The sequence below is a fragment of the Aspergillus caelatus genome (genome assembly GCF_009193585.1).
Source record: "Aspergillus caelatus strain CBS 763.97 unplaced genomic scaffold BDV27scaffold_2, whole genome shotgun sequence".
Classification (NCBI taxonomy): domain Eukaryota; kingdom Fungi; phylum Ascomycota; class Eurotiomycetes; order Eurotiales; family Aspergillaceae; genus Aspergillus; species Aspergillus caelatus.
Window position 1 is genome coordinate 185,428 of NW_022475265.1, and position 14,405 is coordinate 199,832.

General features: G+C 46.6%; 6 protein-coding genes across 6 annotated transcripts; 1 reads left to right on the plus strand and 5 right to left on the minus strand.

The window, feature by feature from the left end:
- Positions 1-48: 48 nt before the first annotated feature.
- BDV27DRAFT_140242 (cytochrome P450) lies at positions 49-1,847 on the minus strand (the record flags this gene model as incomplete). Its single annotated transcript, XM_032069613.1, has 4 exons — positions 49-223; positions 274-638; positions 716-1,587; positions 1,643-1,847. 4 exons carry the CDS (start codon positions 1,845-1,847, stop codon positions 49-51), a joined length of 1,617 nt encoding a protein of 538 aa, XP_031933717.1.
- Positions 1,848-2,321: 474 nt separating this feature from the next.
- Positions 2,322-4,090, minus strand: BDV27DRAFT_35675 (Zn(II)2Cys6 transcription factor). The gene is made up of 4 exons (XM_032076424.1): positions 3,726-4,090; positions 3,356-3,672; positions 3,157-3,290; positions 2,322-3,076 (listed from the first exon to the last, which is right to left on the minus strand). The coding sequence occupies exons 1-4, from the start codon at positions 4,033-4,035 to the stop codon at positions 2,398-2,400; spliced, it is 1,440 nt and encodes a 479-aa protein (XP_031933718.1). The 5' UTR covers positions 4,036-4,090; the 3' UTR covers positions 2,322-2,397.
- A 416-nt stretch (positions 4,091-4,506) lies between these two features.
- BDV27DRAFT_119302 (uncharacterized protein) lies at positions 4,507-5,725 on the minus strand. The gene is made up of 2 exons (XM_032064833.1): positions 5,161-5,725; positions 4,507-5,097 (listed from the first exon to the last, which is right to left on the minus strand). The coding sequence occupies exons 1-2, from the start codon at positions 5,384-5,386 to the stop codon at positions 4,622-4,624; spliced, it is 702 nt and encodes a 233-aa protein (XP_031933719.1). The 5' UTR covers positions 5,387-5,725; the 3' UTR covers positions 4,507-4,621.
- A 2,723-nt stretch (positions 5,726-8,448) lies between these two features.
- BDV27DRAFT_119303 (uncharacterized protein) lies at positions 8,449-9,505 on the minus strand. The gene has a single exon (XM_032064834.1). The coding sequence runs from the start codon at positions 9,495-9,497 to the stop codon at positions 8,640-8,642; it is 858 nt and encodes a 285-aa protein (XP_031933720.1). The 5' UTR covers positions 9,498-9,505; the 3' UTR covers positions 8,449-8,639.
- Positions 9,506-10,062: 557 nt separating this feature from the next.
- On the plus strand, positions 10,063-11,228 carry BDV27DRAFT_151898 (uncharacterized protein; the record flags this gene model as incomplete). Its single annotated transcript, XM_032071445.1, has 2 exons — positions 10,063-10,073; positions 10,505-11,228. 2 exons carry the CDS (start codon positions 10,063-10,065, stop codon positions 11,226-11,228), a joined length of 735 nt encoding a protein of 244 aa, XP_031933721.1.
- Positions 11,229-12,436: 1,208 nt separating this feature from the next.
- BDV27DRAFT_119304 (uncharacterized protein) lies at positions 12,437-14,077 on the minus strand. Its single transcript, XM_032064835.1, has 5 exons — positions 13,856-14,077; positions 13,564-13,665; positions 12,916-13,500; positions 12,774-12,861; positions 12,437-12,697 (listed from the first exon to the last, which is right to left on the minus strand). Exons 1-5 carry the CDS (start codon positions 14,006-14,008, stop codon positions 12,582-12,584), a joined length of 1,044 nt encoding a protein of 347 aa, XP_031933722.1. The 5' UTR covers positions 14,009-14,077; the 3' UTR covers positions 12,437-12,581.
- Positions 14,078-14,405: the final 328 nt, after the last annotated feature.

Here is a 14,405-nt window from a genome sequence, read left to right on the forward strand (position 1 = left end):
AATTGTCAGCACCAATGCGCAACACTCAGATAGCAATATAATCACCTCTCAATCCTCATAAACCTTGACAATCCTACCATAAACACTCGGTTCACCCCGATGCGTAAACCCAACACCCATATCCCTCACTATCCTCATATCCTCCAAAGTCGTATTTACCAACTCAACATCAAACCGACGTACAAAGTACGCGAGAGTCATGTAAAGTTCGAGGAATGCGAGGCTAAACACATTAGTAGCTATCTCAGGCTCCCGATGATTTCTGTATCATACTTCATGCCTGCACATATCCGACTACCTCGGGAGAAGGACGTAATGTATTTGAACAGGTGCTCGTTGTTCTTACCGGCGGAGATCCATCGTTCGGGAGAGAATTTGTCAGGCTGTGGGAAGATATTTGAGTTTTTGTGGCCGAAGTAGCTTGAGGAGCTGACTGGAGTCTGTGGGATTCGGTTAGTGGTGTGTTGTTGGGTGGAAGGAGGGTTGCTTACGCCTGGAGGGATTGTGTATTCTTTGTAGATTAAGGGTTCGTCTGGTGCTATGCGAGGGGATCGGGTTGTAAGGAAGCCGCCGAGACGGAGGGATTCGTTGACGGTTCCAGTCTGTAGAGTAGGGTTAGTGATATTATAGAAATTCTGCTGGAAGAGGGTGAACGAAAGACTGGGCTTTAAAATGGGAGAGATAATGTTGTAGGGAGATTTGTCTGATCACCTACTAAATAAGGTAACCTTTCCAACTCGGACCACGTAATGGGGCTGGTAGGCGTCGACAGGACGGTCCTCAGCTCATCTCGTAATCGAGCGCGTACATGATCGTCCGATGCGATATGGAAGCAGGCAGTTGTCAACGCTCTGGCGGTTGTTTCTGTGCCAGCACTGATAAGCAGGAGACCTTCATCCTGCAGACGCTGGAGGGATCGTTCCTCAGCTGGAATGCTGGGATGTGTCAGCTGGTCGTAGATGGTTCTATGTTTGTTATTGTCATCATGATGATTGAGGCTATATTTATCCCCATGGAGTGCCTCGGCTGACTGCTCATAGATTGTCTTCTGGATATCCAGTACAACTGATTTTCCAGGTTGAATCGCATGCAACAACCGAAGTGGTAGCTTTTGGAGCACGGCAAGAAAAACCGGAAAAATGCGATTGAAATGAACACTACAGGTGAGATTATGAACGGCCTTGCGAACATCTGTGCGCAGACCCGCGTCATCGAGATAATCCCAACTCTTGCCATAGCAGTAATGTGTAATGACATCAGAGGCCATAGCTGCAAAGGCATCATCGAACCGGACTACTTTCTGAGCTTCATGAAAGGCTTTAAAGCGTTGCATAAGCTTGTGGACCTTCTCTTCGACAAAGTGGGATAGCCCACGGATCGACTTCTTAGAGAAAAGATTGTTCACGAGGCCACGACGATAGCGATGGAGGTCGTGATCTGTTGTCGAGAGGGTAGAATGGAGCATGCCTGAGAATGAAACAAATTCTGCATCCTTATTGCGCTTGCGGGTGCTTGAGGCGTAGATTTCGTCGTAATAGTGCGGGTCACTGATGTGGATCTCTCGAGGGTTGATACGCACGATAGGTCCTGGCTTTCGGTCAGTTGGGTATCGTATGTATGGGCATTGAGAATTGATAATTACCGTATCTCTCGTGCATTCTCTCGATCTCGAAGAGGTATCTACCTCCCAGGAATAAATCATAGTACCACTCATATAGGTGGGTAGCCGCTGCTAACCTAGGACCCGGTATGTTTCTCAATGGATGGGAGTAGAGTCGATAAATGCTAATCACGATGAGGTAGCTGATCAGCCCCATGAGGGCCACCCAGAGCCTTGCTGAATCCATTTTCCTGATTTATGCTAAGTGATAGTCTGCACGGCACGCCGCGCATTCCACATGCCCCGACCATCCTTTATATAGTATGCTGCGACAGCGAAGACTAGGTATTGAGTGGTGGAAAGTAAAGCCATCCCGTCACAGCTTGTGTTGCAAGGTGATCGAGGATAAAGGCCAGTTGACGGACCTTTATTAGGATCGTTGTGTATCTACACAGGCCAGGCGCCGGATTTGCCCCTCTGGTGGCAGGTTTGTCGATAAGCCATTTCGGATAATGATTCCTTCGGTTTGTCATTGGTAGCCTGAACCAGTCTACAGGGTATCGAGTGCCACCTCATACAATGGATGTGGCGTACTGTTACTTAAATGAAGGTGGGTTAATTAGCGTTTATCACTTTGCTGGTAGACCAGTTACTCTGACATAGTCTGGTGCTTGTTTCATCATCTCCTGGAAGTAAGAATTGGTACCTGCGCGTCATAATACATGAAATTCGTAACCTTGACCTTCCCATAAGCATGTCCATTGATCTAAATACATGCTTAAAGTTTGGATCTGGACCTATGTCACAAACACGTATGCTTTATCAAAGCATTCATCCCACCTTGTTTGCCCCGAAGTCCAAAACCTATGAAACACAGCACTCGCCAACATAGGCGTCGGGCACCCCATAACTTTGCTCAGATCTGACAATAGCTCGTCAACGATACGACGGACATTAGGACTCGCATCAACGGCTTGCATCCCCGCTACGACCAGTGGCCATATCGTCAAATGTTTGATACGGGGGCGGTGGGTAACCTTTGGAAGAAGAGTATATAGACAGGTCCCATGTACAGTCCTCATAGCAGTATAATACTTGCTGGAAGGAAGGATGGACAGGTTTTGGAGAGACGAGATACAGTACAGTGCTACGGAGGACTTGTACATGCGTCCTAGTAGCAACCAGTCCTCTCGGGCTTCGGAGTTGGTGCCCGTCCAGTCTTCGGGCGAGAAGGCCTCGATGTGCTCGAGTATCTTGTGCGCTGTCGCTCGTGTGATTTCAGTTATGGGGGAAGACGTCGTTTGGAAGCGGAGGTTGTTAATCTTGATTACATCCATTAGGAGGTAAGGGGGGCATAGGAGGATCGGGTATATCCCATCTCCGTATAGCTCTGTCATGATGTCAATAAGTTCGAGTTGCGATGTGGGTGGAATATGTTGTGATGGAGGAGTAGTCGTGTTAGCCATCACCCCCAGGCTAAGTAGTGCGAGTTAGTAACATGGGAGGCGAAAGATGGGTAAAGGGCAATAAGAGTCAATGTTAACTAGAGCTCTTACATGAGAAGATGGAGTATCAAGGGCTTCAGATACTCGGAGGAATGTGCAAGACTTGCTAGACCACCACGCAGCTTAATCAACTCCATGGCGGCAGTGAAATGGTGCTGCCAATCCACTGACGGCAGCTGTCTGGCCTTCCCGATCACCGTTTCATTTAGCTCCTGACCCATTTAGATGAGAATGGAGGAGGCGAGCTTACATCTACAATTAAGAATAACATAATGCTTGCAATGGCAAGATCGATGGTCATTTGGTTGCTCAAATTCCCCATCAGCTCAGTCAAGGATCGAAGTGCTAGTCCTCTATGTTGATAAAGGCTCGGTCGCAAACGCGCCAACGAGCGACAGTGATCTTCTGGGTACACACGATGGATGCGGTGACCGAGGGCAAGATAAACTAATGTGTGACATATTGACATGGGCATTTGGTGCAGCGCATCTAGGGGAAACTGGCCAAGGTAAGGGTTCGGCGCCAACTCGTGCATAGCGCGAAAGTCAGGATAGACATAGTCGTTGACTAGGGAGAACTATGAAAATCAGCTGCATTGAGCGGCTCTATGAGACACATACAGTACCGCACAGCCTCAACCATTGTGCATGTTTCGCTTTTCAGCTCTCGGCCTGGGTTTGGTATTCGCAGTAGTTCACTTCCTACGCTGGTTTGCGGAACAGCCTGCTTGTTAGTCGTCTCTTCGCTACTGACTGATGACGAGCGGTCCGTGCCAGGAGGAAAACGTCGCTTCCGAGGACGAGATGTCGCTTTGCCAGGGGCTAGCCATCTGAGTGGTTTCTTTTCGTCATATCCGGGGCAAGCAACACCAGCCGATCGGCATTTGTTACAAGTAGGACGCTCGAAATCGCATACGAGCCGACGGCGCATACATTCCCAGCAATGTCGTTGATGCACCACGGGGTTCAGTTGCGCTCGGGTGTCCATATTACTTACTATATGGAGTATACTGATGGACGAATATAAAAGTAGGAGAGTAACATAGGGTCCAAGGAGGAGTTGAATACTCAGCCTTGCTGACTTCGCAAGATTTGGACCCACGGTGGGCTAAGGGCTTGGCGTCTGTCAAGCAAACCCTAGTTACCCTACTTCAAGAGAGGCTCTCCCAATAACAAGAGATGAGAGGCGAGTCTACATGAAGCTTATTTTTAGACATAAATTATTTGTCAATATGTAGATTCCGTGAATATTTTAATGAGTATCATAAGAAGAAGCTTGATATTATCTCCAAAATGGCCCCCATAAAATTAGAAACATTTCGGCCCCTAATTGTGGGTCTTCCTTGCTGGGAACCAAAAAGAAAAAAAAAACAAAACAATAATCATAATAATCATGATAATAATATATTCTAGTATAATCTATTAAGCTTATGAATAAATGAAACTATTTCAAACGAAAGAATCCACATGATACGGCGTGACAGCTGCAAATGAGCGGGTATAAGATGAAGACCTTCTCAGGCAAGCTCATGGGGGCGGGGCTCCGGTTTCCCAAGCTCAGCCCTCTGTTGTGAATCCAATTGATGGGTTTCCGCCTCTGGCCCGACCCATAGAGGTTGAAAAGATGTAGGCTTCGATGATTGCTGTGACTGTGGCGGTTTCCGGCGTCGAAAATACCAAAATGCACCAGTAATTGCAATCAGAAATACACCCGCTCCAACCCCAACCCCAATGCCAGCCGCAGCACCGGCTCCAATATGACTGCCGGAACTCGAGGATTGTGTGGAAGTGACGTCGCTTGCTGTCGCCGTAGGATAGCTCGGGGTGCCGGTCGTAGGCAGATATTGTATGGTAGCGAGGTCGCTCGGCATTGGAGCCGGGAATTTCTCGTCCGTGGGGTTCGAGCAATTTTTCTTTCCATCACTATTATAACTACAACATGCCCAGAGCCCTGACGATTCGTCGTACGTCAAATCCGAAAACTCGTGGCCACCTATAGGTGGGCACTGTTAGCTTCTGCAATCGCTCAGATAGAGAGCCCATCTCATGGAATTACCGCATCGGGTCATGCAGGCCGGATCCTGAAGGGTTGGATCGGTGCAATCGGCGGCATAGTAGCCTGATACGCCGTTATTCTGATATTGACAGATGCCATTGCTCATGCAATAATCCCCCTTCACACAGCATTGTACATATGGGTGTGTGGAATTTGCGACTCCACAAGCCGAATCCACATCAAAATTGGATGAAATCTTGCCTGAGTGGAGTGTATAACAAGGCATCCTGAGAGTGACTTCCAAAGGGGGAAAAGTAAAAGGAGAGAGAGGAGTTGAGAAGAAATGCGGCTGAGAAAGAATGTATGCGTGCTTAATAGCTGCGCGCTACTAGTACTCGGACCCCTACCTACCCTATAAACTACTAGTCGTTAGTGAGTAGTTAGTCGGTAGGAGCAGAATGACAATCTGCATATCATTGGCCATTCAGAGTTTGGGAGATTTCATGTGGGTATAATGCCTTTCCTAGTATCTACATAACTCGTATAATGGAAGATTCTGTGATGATAAAAGAGGAAATAGAAAAGGAAAAGAAAATGAAAATGAAATAGTCAGGAAACACATACGCGAACATTGTGATCGGAGTGTGGATGGAGTTGCGCGTGGTGTTTAGATTCCGAACCGTACCTTTTCCGTTGGGGAGGGGGGTTTCTGCCTCAGGACTCCACAGCGTCGGCTCGGCCTTAGGCAGGTGGAGTGGGTCTTGTTGCGCGATACATCGCAAACTAAGAAGCCCGAGCACTCAATCCAAGAACATGGATGTCGAGACAGTGCCGATCAAGCTGATGACTCCACTGAGCCCTACAAGAGGATGCACAGGTGATTATCAACGCTCATATTGTGGATGGGTTACCGCTGTGAGCTGGACTGGGAAAAAGTTACTCCAGCGGAGGTAACTTATGTGCTTGTTTATGAAATGTATGCATTGAACAACTTAGGTTGCACTGACAGGAGAATATGGAACACATATTATGAGTTTGAGTACCTACTAAAAACACTCAAGCACTCCCCCATTGTCATATCGGCAGCGGAAACGTGATAAGTCATTTGTATATCATTCTCCTATCCCTTGAAGTAGTTGTTCTCTCCTTCGGTTCTACCTCACTATCTAAAAGCATGCTCAGCATGTGACCCAGACATGTGACACCCATACCCTCTGCCAGCCTCCTCAGCGACGCAACATTTATCGTCGGCAACATCACTGACACTTCCTCCTTTACCCTCCTTTACCCTCCTGTACTTTGAGGATCAGATTGGATCTTCCGCTCTAGGCTTTCGAGGTATCGCAGCAGCACTTCTCGGCAAACATGTAGCAACCGTCACTGCTCAAATGGGAGAACTTGTAAGGCGCGCAGTACTGTTCGCATTTGCCAGCCCAGAACTTGCTGCAGGAGCTGGGCTGGTGGCAGGTGCCGGCTCGAGCGGCCAGGTTGTTCTCGACATTTGCTTCAGGGTGGGCGAGCACACCGGCGGCAGCCGCAGCGAGGACGAAGAGGTAGTTTGTCTTCATTGTGATCTGAGGTGGATGGAAAGAAGAATATATGTGATTGTTGATAATGGCCTGAGTGGAGTTGGAACTGGAGTTGATAGTGGAAAGGGAGAGGAGGGCAGATTTATACCCCAGCTGGACGGGCGATTTACTATTAAATTACCCTTCTGTTCTCAATCTCTGAATTAGAAGACTGCGAGAGATCTGCATTGCTAACGGAGAAAATTTCTTCTTGGGCTTTAGATCTTCGGCTGTTATTGGGTACGCATTATGTGTATCCTGTGATCGTCGTCTCAAGTTGACAAACTATAAGGGAAGCGAAATAGCCATCCGCGGTTCGTCTCCATAGGGGCATACGTAATATAGCTAGTCAGGTATCTCTGGATATCTTTTTCCTGAAGAAGTGCACAACTGTGGGGAGCCAAGCGATGCTTTTTCGTATCGACGGGTGGAAGAATGGAAGCGACCCACAATCTTGTCAATCACTTCGTGTTTGTAGTATCGATGTAGTTCAATTAATCTTGAGCCACACTTTTTGCTTCACATGAGGCCTACTCCTAAAGTCTATGCGTTAGGTTAGCTTTTATGCCAAGGGACACTTGTGCGAGGAAGGTTTAGGTGGTCATGAGCGTGGGGTTGAGGTGGTGAAGCATAGTTGGATTTACCCTATCCCGAAAATGAGGGGGGTGAGAGGCAGATATTATCTTTCAATGGACCGTGTAGCGGCCATGGCAAGTCTAATTCCCGTCTCAGTAGAATAAGAACAACTCACAGATGGCTTGGGCCTTCGATAGGCATCTAAGCTAGTTGTTGGTATAGTTAGAGAAAGACCAGCTTATGCGGCACATGTGGAATCAAATCCAATCATACCTCGCCTGACTTCTCCTTTGCATGTCGGAGTATGGCACCGGTGAATACAGCAGACTTGTCAATGATCATCACGCGTCCTTGTAGGCTCGGCAGATTTGTTTCCATGGTTCTCTCCGAGACCTTTCAGGCAACCTTAGCTATGAACTCTGGGCACCCGGTACTAATCTGACAGATCTGGTAAATAACATTCGCTGATAGGTGCCTCAATAAGGGTAGTTTTGCCGGTGCAGTGGGTCGGCAATGTAAATACTTCACACTCGTTTCCTTTTAACGTTCATGCTGAAGCAAAGCACTCTCAACCCCTATGCGAGCGATAGTGCATTATCTACATTCCAGTAGTATCGATGCCCTCGGCGATGCTGTCGACTTTTATAGTTGATTATGTAGCAAATTGAGAGATAATTATACCCTTTGCAGTAGTTTGAGGAAGCTAAGAGTTGTCGGTAAGTTTGTTTGGTGTCTCGTGGCGTTGTGGCGCATGGATTCAATGATCAACTTGCTATATATAAAAGTCGCAGCGCTACTACAGCAACAAATTTATACCGGCACACCACTTTACTAGAACATGGTGTGTCAGCTTTGTTTCCATACCTTTGCCTAGCCATATCGAAAGGTTTTCCAAGCCAAATAGGGGGTTGCCCTCCTCAAAACAGCAGGAATGATTCTCAGTCGAAGTCGGCAGAAAGAAACTTGTTTAGTGCCCGGCAAAAGTCTCGACTGGTAGCTTTTTTTACATCTCCGCTCAGCCTCCCCTTCTCATTTTGTCTTCTGTTTTCGTTTTTTACGTTCTTTTCGTGTATCTTTGGTTTATGTGGTAGAAAGGCTAGTAGATAATCGCTATATCTCTAGTTGATTCATTAGATTCTCCAATCATTTAGCTGTATAGTGGGAGAGAGACAAGTATATATGTGTATAATGGATCTATGTATTAGGTTGATTAGTGCAGCTAAGGTGTAGACTTTATTTTTAAATACCAATACAAAGTCCGACAAAAAGACATTACAACATAATGATAGTGAGGCTGTTGAGAGGTATACAGATATTCATAGTAAACCAAGGTACTTCTGAATTCAATGAGCAGGGTAAAGAAGCCCATGCTGATCACCTTGCATTACCTAGTCCTCATGCAATCGGAATGGCCTTTGTCACGATCTGGAACTCGATGAGCCACAGATGCACTGCGGTGATGAGAGTCATGATCTCCCATTTTTCTCCCAGGATACCAGTAAGTCCACTACCCACAAAGGCAAATTTGAACCCCTTCGACAGGCTCCACGATGCGTTGTGGGCGATGACAGCGACAATCTCCTTTCCATCGCTGGAACACCCCATCGCTCGATGGGAGCGACTCCCGTTTGCCTCGCCCACTGTTTCCGACAGTCGAACTAGCTTCCAACCGGATGAGTGGCCGGCGAGCTCCTTTATTTCTTTACCGTGGCTTGAGCGCCACTGAAATTGTTCATAGGAGGCGTCTTTGCCGCTTCCGCCAACCGCGACGGAGAATGTCGGGCTCATGCGTCTGCCTGGCTTGACATCTTCTAATGGCTCTACGATAGAGTTATCTTGAAGCTCGCCCTGCGATGCAAAGGTCACCGAGACGGGCTTTGCTCGGAGATATGGATCACACTGCAGTGATGCAAGAGGCGGATCCTTATCGGTCGGCCCATCGCGCAGGATCATCGTCTGTATGCTCTTACGGTGCTGAACATCTATTGACATGAAGTATAACTTCTCCGACGCTGATGGTCCCAAATGAAACTCTGGAGTGAATTTCATTGGTATGTAACCATTCATCGTCGGGGGAAATTTGCTCGTTGCAGCTTGCAATCTTGTTGAGTCGATGGTTGAGTTGTTGAAATGGGGGACTTCATATTGCGGAGCCTGCTCTGTAGATACACTGTTGTGATCATATTCTGCATACGGGGGAGGCGCGGAATCCCAGATAGCTGGTCCCGATGATGGGATAGTATTTTCGCTCATTGTTCAGGTAGAGTAAAATTGGGTATATTTGAAGGTTGAGTAAGTTAAGAGTAATTCATAGCTCAGAAGAAAGGAGGGGTGTTTTGAATGGATATATTATGGACATCTCGTATTTCGTGCCCTAACCGGATTTGGATGTATGTTGCGCCAGTGAGCCTCACAATGGCCCATCGTGGCAGTGCTGCCCAACCTTTCTAGCCTTTTCCTCCAGCTGAAGATGTCTTGGCCATGTATTGAACCATTTCTGGTTTAGCGTTCACCGCTGATCTCCGCAGTATGATTGGTCGGATAGAAAAGTATCTCTTCGGACAAGATTCCAGTGCCAATTCTCAGAGAAGATAGGACGCTTCAGCCCTGTACGATTGAGGCTTTGAAAAGCCTTATCTCACAGCCTGAGCTATTCTTAAGCCATGTCAGTCGTTAAACGCGGGACATTGTATCTATATAATCATCCCTTCGGTCCTCCTGCAATCTCTGGTCTATCATACTCCTCAAGCCCGACTTGTGTCCCGATTGAGCGCCACTGCTGCTTTGACCTCGTTACGAGAAAAAAGATTCTATAACAATGGCTGGTGGGTAAGTCTGTATTCTCATGTGAATGATTCTGTATCACTAAGAGCGCACTAGAGGAGGAGAGCATCTACATCTACGTACCCAACAAAATAGCGCCTATTATATTTGCTATAGCATTTGCTGCCTCGTTAGTTCTACACTTCTGGCAATGCATGTAAGTTACAAAGATTCGAGAACCCTGCATCTGTGCGTATGGAATTACTAACGGTCGAATGATAGCCACTACAAATGTTTTAAGCTCATGATTCTGCACCTCGTGTGCTGCTTGATGTTTACTATTGGGTTTGCTTTGCGAGAATACGGTGCCTTCCACCATTCATTCAGCAAGCCAGATCTATATATCTATATTGCTAGCACATGCCTGATCTATATGTCTCCGTAAGATCACCTCCTAGAGCTGATTTTATCAATTTCAAGCTAACATACATGGGAAGACCTCTCCTGGAGCTAGCCAACTACCACATTCTCGGCCGTATTCTGTACTACGTTCCCTATCACTCTCCAATCCACCCCGGTCGGGTCCTGACTACTTTCGGCATGCTCTCCACCGTCGTGGAGGTCTTGAACGCTTTGGGCGTTTCCTACATCGCGAATCCAGAGCTGCCAGAATCCACCATCAAACTCGGCCATATTCTTATGAAAATATCACTCATAGCTCAAGTCCTGGTCATCACCGTATTCTGTTTCCTAGCGGCAATCTTCCAGCGGCGCTGCTACAGATCGGGTATTCGCACTCGCCGTGTCTCCGCTCCTCTAGTCACCCTATATGTCAGTACCTTCCTTATCTTCGTACGATGCATCTACCGTATCGTCGAGCACTTTGGCGCCTCGAAGATCCGCCCCTCATCGTCGGGAGAACTCGATGGTCTCAGTCCTATTCTGCGTCACGAGTGGTTTTTTTATGTCTTTGAGGCGAGTCTCATGCTTGTCAATACTCTCATGTGGAACTGGCGGCACCCGAGAAGATACCTTCCGGAGAGATCTAATATATACCTTGCGCAAGACGGCGAGACAGAGCTCAAGGGTCCTGGCTGGAAGGACCAGCGCCCGTTCCTGGTCACGCTTTGTGATCCGTTTGGTTGGTTTGATTCGAACAAGAAAAAGGAGCGCCCTTTTTGGGAGACTAATGGGTATACACTTGTCAACAGTGCAGTATGATATGTTGATAAGTGTTGTGTTCATGCGTGGCGTCCCTGGTGGCGATCTAGTGATTTCGGTTTGATCCTTGCTTTTCGTGGATTAGTCGGCGTGTATGGGTGTCTTTATAATTTGCCTATTTGTTGAACTTTCCAGTATAGCATAGTGTATCCGGGTTGGGCATTCATATTTTCGTCGCAGGTGGTGAGTTATTGACTTTTTAATTCTAAATGGTCAGTTCTATAAATATACAGAGACAAGCCATGATTGCTTGTACCTAGACTTTGATTATTTGCAGGCTCATGTCCTGACCGCAGCTGCATAAGGAAGTGAAACTATATTAGCCTGAAGAATACTATTTTCCATCTCAAGCTTTCATTAGAAGTGCCAAAAACTATGTAATTTTTCTTGATCGTTACTGACAGAGACTGTTCCCTCCATTTCGACGGCCTAAGTGAATTGAATGCCAGTTGGAAACTCCTTCACTTTTGTTGTCCTCCTGGTGGATTATTCGGTGAATAGTGACAAGGAAATCACCACCAAATCCAAGTCTTTGAAATGAGACGAATGATACAGTGCAGTGCAAAACCAACTTCACTGCCTCATACTCTCTTCTTTATTACAATACTCCTTGGGGGCTCTTTTGTCGCAATTAGCCGTCTGTAGTAAGCAGCCCCACCTGCCCTTCGGGGGGATGGCTTGCGACACATTGGATAATTCCCGTCCAAACGATAAATTTGACACTATCCAGATGAGTACTTGACACCACCCTCCGAATCTATGAAAACCAGTGGCTGATCACCCTCTTTAACATCCTGGCAAACCTCCTGGTTATTTAGATTTTACGTATCTGCCTATGTTGCTGAGAAATCGCGATTTAAAGCTTGCGCGCGCTTAGCTTGCCGAAGGATCTCTCATCTTCTTGGCCACGGTCCTGAATATGACGCTTAATATCAAATATGAAAGTGATGACTGTGGCTCCCCTTGAGCGCAAGGACCCGATCTGGATTGGAGGTTCTATGTTAGCATCACTCTCGACATTTCAAGGTCTTTGGATATCTAAGGAATATGGTGAAATAGGTCCTGGTGTTGTTCACTGAAAGTGCGTCCAGAGGATAAACGCTGCTAAAGAATATGCGATCGAATAGCGCAATTACTGATAATAGAATGGGTAAATATTACGAATTGAGCTACAGTCTTTAGAGAAATCGCCTTCACCGTCAAACATATGATACTTCGTTTCTAGGCCCGCTGCCAAGATCTTGGTACGAATAGTTTATTGAACAGTCACTCTTAAATTGAAGGCCTATGTGCTTTCTCTTGAACGGGTTGTTTGATATAATAGCATGGAGAATCCGCAGTATTTCACCCCTATCATGGCTGTTGTGTAGTGGTATTATTCGCGTAGTAACCCCCCCAGTAATTGCTATAGTACTGTGATTGAATTGGCGCAGCAATTCCAGAATTTGAGTCATCTTGGTCATTTGTGCCTGAAAAGTTATATCAGCCACCAGCCACCAATCATATGGCACGAGTGGGCATATGATTGTACACGGAGATACTTACTGAGCTGTGGTGTCCCGGGTGCTTGCAGGTCTCCGATTGAAGCGGAAGTTTCCTGAATTCCATATACTGCGGTGTCGCTCTTTTTCCACTTCAGCAAGTTAGCATATCAGATAGAACAAGGTAACCATTTTCCAGTACGTACGCTACACTTAATCGGTCGGCCATGAATCATTTGGCCCTGGAGCTGAGTAATGGCCATGGCCGCATGCTCGTGTGTGTCGAGTCTCACGGAAGCATTTCCCTGGCCGGTTTGCATTTCGAGGCTCTGTATATAACCAATAGATTGAAATAAGGGAATAAGATCAGCCTGGGTACAATAAGGGACGAGATTGCCAATATAGATTGTTGTTTGGTCCTGAGGAGCTTGCTGCACGATCGAATCATATGAAAGAGAGTTCTGTGAAGGAATGTCTACACTCTTCTGAGGTTGTTCGTTGGGCCAGCGAACTGTAATTGTATGAGATCCCAGCCAGTCACCGTTCATAGTAGCTATAGCTTGTTCCGCATCTCGCTTATCACGGAACACAAGGAAACCATAACCGCGGGATTTACCCGAGCTTAAATCAAATGTGACTCTAGCATCTGATAGCGAGCTGAACGCAGAGAAGGCGCTGCGTAAGATTTGATCATTAACTTCACCGCTGAGATCCCCCACAAAGACACGGTATTGACCCGTTGCGTCAATTGTATCTTGTAGGACTTGGTCAACCAAGCTAACTTGAATTGCCTGTATGTCGACATTAAAAGGTTGGAAAGCTCTAGACCGTCTTTAAAAAAAAGGAGAACTTACAGTATCAAACATTCTATGACTATTCAAGGTCTGTACCGCTGTTTTGGCAGATTGTATATCAAAGTATTTGACAAGGCCGTAGTTTAGACCCCCATGCTGGTACTGTTTTAACAAGGTAAAGTTAGAGTCCAACCAATCTTATTGATTAAAAGTCCAATAGTAGGCAAGATCGGGTAGTCGGGTATGATAGGTTTTTATGGATGGGTGGGAATTAGTGGGCATCCATAATGGGTGACAGCGCCTGACCAGTGTAGGTATAGAGTAACTCTCACAGCTTTTGCTTGCTACTCACATTTCTATCGGGAATAATTCTGACATACTGCACAGTCCCAGTAGTGGCCAAGATCTCGGTGAGCATATACTCCGTCACTCGCGGCGACAGGTTACCAATATAGAGGTGTGCATCCCCGAGTGCCCCGGGTGTATCCTGTGTGGTGAGGTCCATGACTTTAGAATGACTTAAAATGACTTAGAATCCCAAGTCATGTAAAGTATGCTCTATGGGCGGAAATCGGTAGTTACCTGGAAAGAACGGGAGGGGCGCTGGAAATAATGATGTAGCCTAAGCGAATTTATCACGTTATATATTTTGCCCTGAAACGAGAAATGATGAAGGCTACTGCTAGATCATGTGATATTCTGCTAGGAGGAGTCATTCTTTCAGCTTGGAGATCTTTCTTCGCTACCAACCTTTACAGTGGGGTTTATCACAAGCGTAGGTAATGCGTATCGATATAGGCCAATAAAATTGATCCTCTGTCATAGTGGATTCCAGATCTGGGGCCTCCGATGCAGATCACGCGGGATTAATGATCTCAGCTGAAAACACATCATACCTGTAA

What these genes read in the sequence shown, in the direction of transcription:
- BDV27DRAFT_119302 (XM_032064833.1), bottom strand. Translation starts at nt 5,386, where the DNA reads ATGCCTTGTTATACACTCCACTCAGGCAAGATTTCATCCAATTTTGAT. An exon ending in GGCCTGCATGACCCGATGCG is followed by an intron (nt 5,098 to 5,160) that starts GTAATTCCATGA and finishes GCCCACCTATAG; the next exon opens with GTGGCCACGAGTTTTCGGAT.
- BDV27DRAFT_119303 (XM_032064834.1), bottom strand. Translation starts at nt 9,497, where the DNA reads ATGAGCGAAAATACTATCCCATCATCGGGACCAGCTATCTGGGATTCC.
- BDV27DRAFT_119304 (XM_032064835.1), bottom strand. Translation starts at nt 14,008, where the DNA reads ATGGACCTCACCACACAGGATACACCCGGGGCACTCGGGGATGCACAC. An exon ending in GTCATAGAATGTTTGATACT is followed by an intron (nt 13,501 to 13,563) that starts GTAAGTTCTCCT and finishes GTCGACATACAG; the next exon opens with GCAATTCAAGTTAGCTTGGT. An exon ending in GCCGACCGATTAAGTGTAGC is followed by an intron (nt 12,862 to 12,915) that starts GTACGTACTGGA and finishes AACTTGCTGAAG; the next exon opens with TGGAAAAAGAGCGACACCGC.
- BDV27DRAFT_35675 (XM_032076424.1), bottom strand. Translation starts at nt 4,035, where the DNA reads ATGCGCCGTCGGCTCGTATGCGATTTCGAGCGTCCTACTTGTAACAAA. An exon ending in GGTTGAGGCTGTGCGGTACT is followed by an intron (nt 3,673 to 3,725) that starts GTATGTGTCTCA and finishes AGTTCTCCCTAG; the next exon opens with TCAACGACTATGTCTATCCT. An exon ending in TGTTATTCTTAATTGTAGAT is followed by an intron (nt 3,291 to 3,355) that starts GTAAGCTCGCCT and finishes GTGATCGGGAAG; the next exon opens with GCCAGACAGCTGCCGTCAGT.